This window comes from Kogia breviceps, chromosome 12 (assembly GCF_026419965.1).
Source record: "Kogia breviceps isolate mKogBre1 chromosome 12, mKogBre1 haplotype 1, whole genome shotgun sequence".
Lineage (NCBI taxonomy): Eukaryota > Metazoa > Chordata > Mammalia > Artiodactyla > Physeteridae > Kogia > Kogia breviceps.
Window position 1 is genome coordinate 45,104,280 of NC_081321.1, and position 6,133 is coordinate 45,110,412.

General features: G+C 55.3%; 1 protein-coding gene across 8 annotated transcripts; it reads left to right on the forward strand.

The window, feature by feature from the left end:
* Positions 1–364: 364 nt before the first annotated feature.
* DTX3 (deltex E3 ubiquitin ligase 3) lies at positions 365–5,940 on the forward strand. Of its 8 annotated transcripts, none has more exons than XM_067009653.1 (7): positions 617–1,051; positions 2,373–2,436; positions 2,627–2,703; positions 3,054–3,802; positions 4,696–4,913; positions 5,233–5,347; positions 5,828–5,940. In XM_067009653.1, coding segments are annotated over exons 3-6 (1,044 nt in total). In that variant the 5' UTR covers positions 617–1,051; positions 2,373–2,436; positions 2,627–2,702; the 3' UTR covers positions 5,309–5,347; positions 5,828–5,940. The 8 variants fall into 8 exon arrangements, with proteins under 8 accessions (XP_058936311.1, XP_066865748.1, XP_066865754.1 ...); XM_067009649.1 differs by having other exon boundaries at positions 981–1,051; positions 3,073–3,802; XM_059080328.2 differs by having other exon boundaries at positions 365–1,051; positions 5,233–5,940.
* The last annotated feature ends 193 nt before the right edge of the window (positions 5,941–6,133 follow it).

The window sequence follows — 6,133 nt, forward strand, 5'->3', positions numbered from 1 at the left end:
AGGGTCCTGGGAAAGTAAAGAAGAAAGTGACCAACCATCCAGATGGAGAGGGAGTAAAGAAAAGGGGGTGGATTATCAGAAGTTGCTGCCAGTCTGGGAGATCCATCCGGTACTGCTGGCTGAGGAGGTCTTTTGGCTGGTGGAAAAACCTGGCTTGATGTGGCCCCAGGGAAGTGAGTTGGACTGGGGGCGGAGATTGCTCTGATGTGGGAAGCAGAAGAGAGAAGAGCTTTTTTTTTTTTTTTTTCCTTTGAGAGTTTTTAACTCTATTTCAACCATAGACTTGATACTACCATCACTCCAAGGCATTAAAAAAAATATTCACTTCTCATTCTGCATCAGCCTCAGTATCCCTGTTTGTGTAAAGAGAAAAATCAGAGACACTTACCAATACCCATCTGGGAGCAGGTTTTGCGGGGTCACAGAAGGTAACAATCTGGGAAAAGGCAAGCGATGAGGCAGGGGATTGAAATAGTTTAGTCCTGGACTTATTTTTTAGAACCAATGCTTTTTACTATGACTCTTCTTCCTACTCCATATTCCTCAAAGGTCTTTCTAGAAAAAGGATCACAGAGAAATTGCCCTCTCTTCCCCATCTACCTAAGCGACACTCCTCACCCACTCATCCACCACTAGCTCCCAGAAGCTGCCACGAAGCTGGCTGGGAAAGAAAAGGGAGAGGGCCCTCTCCCAGGAGGGGGAAACGAGAAGGGTGGCGTCTCTAAGGGATTTAACCTCCCACCCTCGGTTCCACGATACCACCCCAAGCCTCCAAAGATTGGGACGGCGCCTCCATTTTTGTTTTGGGGCAGAAGAGCAGGGGCTTGTGGATAGAAGGGGTCAAAGGAAACGGTTAATTATTACCGTGAAGGGAAGGGGGGGATGTCATCCTCCTTCCTTCCCTTTCCCTCAGTCTGCACACCCTGCAAACTACCCCCCCACCCCCCGCCACCTTCTCGGGGTCTCCCCCCCACCCTGGTTGCTAAGGCCCAGACCGTCATCCCAGCAACAGCCTCAGTCATGTGACCGGCAATGGCGGCGCTGACAAGAGGTAGGTGAGCCCGGCGCCCCCCACGCCCGCCGCGCGCCCCCCGGGCCCCGCTCACACCTCCCCGCGCGCCCTCCGGTTCCCCCTGCGCCCCCTCCTCCGCCTCCTTCCCCCGCGCGCGGCGCCGGGGCCCCCTTCCGGGCTCCGCTAATCCTCTTTCTGTCACCCTCCAGCTTTGGCCTCCATTCGGGGGTTCTGGGGCCCGCGATCGGGCCGACATCCACCCCACCCAGCTGTGCGGCTGCGGGGGCTCTGCCGAGCGGGGCATATGGGAGGTGGTTCCGGGTCGGGTCTTGCAGGAGGTTGTGGGGGGAGGGGTGGAGATGCCTCAGTTGATGCCCGCAGGGACCCTGGCCCTTCCTGGCTGCCCCGTGGGCAGCCTCTGTCTGGCGAGAGGGACTGGCCCCGTGTCCGGGCCTGGGTTGGCCCCGAGGAATCGGACCCAGCATAAACTGTGGCCCCGCCTCCCTTTTCTGTGCCATCAGGACTCGGAGCAAAGGACACCTAGGTCCTGGCTTCTCTCTCATGGGGAGAGGGTGTTCCACCTGGATGGACAGTATGAGCCGAGGCTCTAGGGTTCCAATTTCACTTTCTGAATCTTGAGGTGCATCTGGCCTTGAAGGGACTATGGTGGAGGCACAAACGGAGAGCTGCTCCCCTATGGATCAGTCAAGGAATTGAGGTCACACTAATGGCCCTTCTTTCTATCTGGGCTGCATTTGGAGGTATTGTAGGGAGAGCTCTGTAGCTGAACACGGCCAGACTCAGGGGAAACATCAGGCTGCTCCAGAGGATCCCTCTGCTTGAGCCCCACCCCTCCCTAAATGTAGCCTAGGTAGCTGGCAGGCTTGGACTTCACGTGCTGGGTTTAAAAGGTGACAGCGAGAACTTTGTTATTGCAGGGGCTGCTGCCACTTCGTTGGCATTCCAAACAGACTCCAGCAGAAGGGACCAGGTTAACTCTCCAGGAAGGCTCCCTAACAATAGGGGCTGAATTATTCGGCGAGGAATTGGGGAGCAAAGGAAATATTCTTGTCCTTGTGATCTGAGGGAGGTGGCAAAAAAGACCTCTATGTGTGTGGGCTTTTCCATTCCAGACTTCTCTTATCCGTGCCCCTAGGCTTTCTTAAGAGCCTCAGAGCTGAGGACGAGGAAAGTTAGCATGCTGAAGTTCCTTCTTTAGCAACTTGGGGAGTGGCTGGGGATGGAATTCTGCAAGAGACAAGGAGAGGAAATGAAAGAGGAGTTTTTGTTTCTGGGCTGACTGGGGAAAATGGTAACATTTGTCATCCTAACCCAGTCCCCCCCACTCCCCCTGCCCCAGTCCTGCTCAGCTGAGTGTGGAAGCAGAGGATTTCTGCTGCTCTCATCGTCCATGGGCTTTCCAGGTATCTGCCTTTCATGGGAACCACAACTTTCACCTTTAAATTGGTTGCCTCTGTTCCATGTTCCAAGTAATCCCTTTCCCAGTAACTTACACCCAGATTCTGTCTCTGTTAAGTGGGCTGCTGGGTTGGGGCTTGTGGAAATGGGAGAAGGGGTTTTCCACTTTCCCTCCTTTCCCTTTCCACCCACCAGGTCACACAACCTACAAGTAAGGAGCAGGAACAGAGAGAGAGAGCCTGCATGCCAATTCAAAGCTCTTCAGGATCAAAGTGAGCAAAAAGGAGGGCCAAAGTCTCCCTTCCTTTTACAGAACCCAGTTCTCACCTGACGTGGGGGGGGAGGGGCAGGTAGTTTCTGTGATCTTGGGAGCAGTATAGGAGAACCAAGATTGATGCTCGGCTTGGATGGTAATAAAGATATAGAAGCTTTCTTGCTCTTCAGTGGGTGCTGGAGTTTGAAAGATAAGAGGAAACAGAACATGAACTTGGGGGAGGAGTTGGGGGTTGACCTCTGAGTGAGTGGAGATAATATAGGGTTGGAAAGGAAGGGGAAGTAGGAGGCACTGATATTTGTCAAATGGGGACCCCCCCACCCTGAGTCCTTTTCACCCTGGGGGCAGTGTCGTTCGTCCTGTCCAGAATGGCAGCCTGTGGAGGCACCTGCAAGAACAAAGTGACTGTCTCCAAGCCTGTGTGGGACTTCCTCAGCAAGGAGACCCCCGCCCGGCTGGCCCGGCTCCGGGAGGAGCACCGTGTGTCCATTCTCATAGACGGCGAGACTTCTGACATCTATGTCCTCCAGCTTTCCCCTCAGGGCCCTCCCCCAGCCCCTCCCAATGGGCTCTACCTGGCCCGGAAGGCTCTCAAGGGGCTGCTCAAAGAGGCAGAGAAAGAGCTGAAGAAAGCTCAGAGGCAGGGGGAGCTTATGGGCTGCCTGGCTTTGGGGGGTGGAGGGGAGCACCCTGAGCTGCACCGCCCAGGCCCGCCCCCTCTCCGAGCAGCCCCACTCCTGCCCCCAGGGGCACGGGGGCTGCCCCCCCCTCCTCCTCCCCTGCCCCCTCCTCTTCCCCCCCGCCTTCGGGAGGAGGCAGAAGAGCAGGAGAGCACCTGCCCCATCTGTCTGGGGGAGATCCAGAATGCCAAGACATTGGAGAAGTGCCGGCACTCATTCTGCGAGGGCTGCATCACCCGGGCCCTGCAGGTGAAAAAGGCCTGCCCCATGTGTGGCCGCTTCTATGGGCAGCTGGTGGGCAACCAGCCCCAGAATGGGCGGATGCTGGTCTCTAAGGATGCGACACTCCTACTACCCAGCTATGAGAAGTATGGCACCATCGTCATCCAGTACGTCTTCCCGCCCGGTGTCCAGGGGGTAAGAAGACTATGGCCTGCCCTTACCCTTTGGTTTTCCCTGCGCTTCTTCTCTGACCTAAGAAAACTGGGTGAGGGGGAGTATGTTTGTTAGATGTGATACAGTCTTGCTGTCTCCCGGTATGCCTTCCCGCTCAAGTGCCCTGGAGCTAGAGGCCCCCTTGAAGCCTAGCTTTTCCATCCCCATGACCCCAAGGCACCTGTGAAAATCAGGTATGAGAGAAAGGAATTGAATTCTATTTCTTTGATGAACTTGGATGTTGACATCTATTCTTGGCAGAGGTGAAGTCTGTAGACATGGTGGCTCAGGTGCGGACAGGCACGGTGGGAAGGGTCTGACCCCCCTTAACAGTGCTGGGAGCGTTACTCCATTGCAGATTTATGAGAGGGAAAACCTTGATGACAGTGGAAGTTTAAAATAGGAGCGGTCAAGAACCTAAAGGTGTCTTCCTGCTTGACAAAGAGTAATGTCCAGTTCTGGTTTGCAGAGTGATGAGGAAGCTCTGAAGGAGAGTTAATAGAAAAATAGAACAGGTTAGACAGTGGAAGATGAATTGGGAGTGTTTTCAGGTGGAGAAGGGAAGGCTGAAAGACAAATTATTCTCAGTCTTCCCATTTCTGCTGAGCTATCTGGAGAGTAAGGCCCAGCTACTTCTGAGAATCCATTTGTTGCTGAATTGAGGCTTGAGGGATTGGGACAGCAGAAAGAACGTCTTAATGATGAGGATTTTTTCTGGAAACAGGCTTCTGCTGCCCAGACCCCAGAGTTGCTCCTTCCCTGGAAGGCTGTCGCTGCCCCATGAGCATTAGCTGGGGGTGTGCAGCCAGAAGGCTGGCCAGGGTGACCCTTAAGATGCCCAGCTGCTCACTGCCACTCTGTCTCCCCTGCCCCAGGCTGAACACCCAAACCCAGGAGTTCGGTATCCTGGCACCACACGGGTGGCCTACCTCCCGGACTGCCCTGAGGGCAACAAGGTGCTGACCCTGTTCCGCAAGGCATTTGACCAGCGTCTCACCTTCACTATCGGCACGTCCATGACCACAGGGAGACCGAATGTCATCACCTGGAACGACATCCACCACAAGACCAGCTGCACAGGGGGACCACAGCTGTGCGAAACGCCTTCTTCCCTTCCCTTGGCTCCACCCCTTCTCGGCATTTCTCTCTGGGAGCCTCCTAACTGGAGAGGACCACCCCCAAACTATTCAACCATCTTGCCTACCCCAGTTTCTCCTATAGTCATCCTGGTCCTAATGTGCCCAGTTTAACCTACAAAAATAAGCACAATTGGGCTCAGTTATCTTGGGTTTGGATAATCTTAGGGAAGGTGGGGAGGGGCTAGAATGGGGCACCAGAATGAGGGTGAGCCTGGGGGTAATATGAGTAAGCCTGAGCGGCTAACCCTGACCCTCATGTCTCTTTGCTCCCAGGTTTGGGTACCCGGACCCCACCTACCTGACCCGGGTGCAAGAGGAGCTGAGAGCCAAGGGCATCACCGATGACTGAAGGACATCCCCTTTGGGAGGCCGCTGCTGTTCTCCTTCAGTAGGACCCAGTGGGAGCCTCTGTTGTCTCTCCCTCTGCTCCCCTCATCGCTCAAGTAGGGGACTGTCTGACTGGGGAAGGGGTTCAGAGAAGGAGGGGCGATCCCTTCCCCAGTCCCCCACAGGCTGAGTGCTTCAGTGCAGTGTGAGCCACTCCCTTCTGGCAGAGTCTGATGTCCCAGGCTCTGCTCCCCTCCTCCCCATGTACATACTCCCAGTCTTCCTGCCCCCTCCATTGCCCTTGGCTTTTTCTGGTTTGTGATGTGCTCCAGTGACTAAGCTGAGAAAGGACCTGGGTGGGGAGGAGAGGGTCTCTTGATCCGCCCCGCCCCCCCATACTGCTCCACTGCTGAATTTCTGCGCGGGGAGGGGGGTCAGGCTGCTTTGAGCCCCCGTAGAGCCGGCCGCGTGTGTTCTTCAGAAACAATTCCCCTTCTCCCTTAACCTTGTCCTTTCTCTCCTGTGTCTCTGTCTTTGTCAGTCTTTCTCCCACTCTTCTCTGCCCCCTAGAAGGAGCCTCCTTACCCTGTTCTGGAATCGCCGCCAGACTGTAGCTTTTAATTTAATAAAAATAAAGTAAAATATGCAACTCTCCATGCCACACCCGTTCTGTTCTGTGGGCCGGGGTGGGGGATGGGGGGTGGGATGAGGAGCTGGACCTGCTGAGAGGGAGAAGGGGTTGGTGATCGGGAACTCCCTGGGCTGCTCCCCAGGCTCTCTGCCTCCAGAGGGCCTGGGAAAACGGCATGTACTTAGTGGGCTCCAAGATAAAACTGCGAAGCCTTGG

Bases quoted from the DNA above. Each gene is read 5' to 3' on its own strand.
- DTX3 (XM_067009647.1), top strand. From the start codon at position 2,675: ATGCCAATTCAAAGCTCTTCAGGATCAAA. The intron at 2,704-3,072 runs GTGAGCAAAAAG...CGTCCTGTCCAG, and splicing joins CAAAGCTCTTCAGGATCAAA to AATGGCAGCCTGTGGAGGCA. The intron at 4,914-5,232 runs GTGCGAAACGCC...CTTTGCTCCCAG, and splicing joins TGCACAGGGGGACCACAGCT to GTTTGGGTACCCGGACCCCA.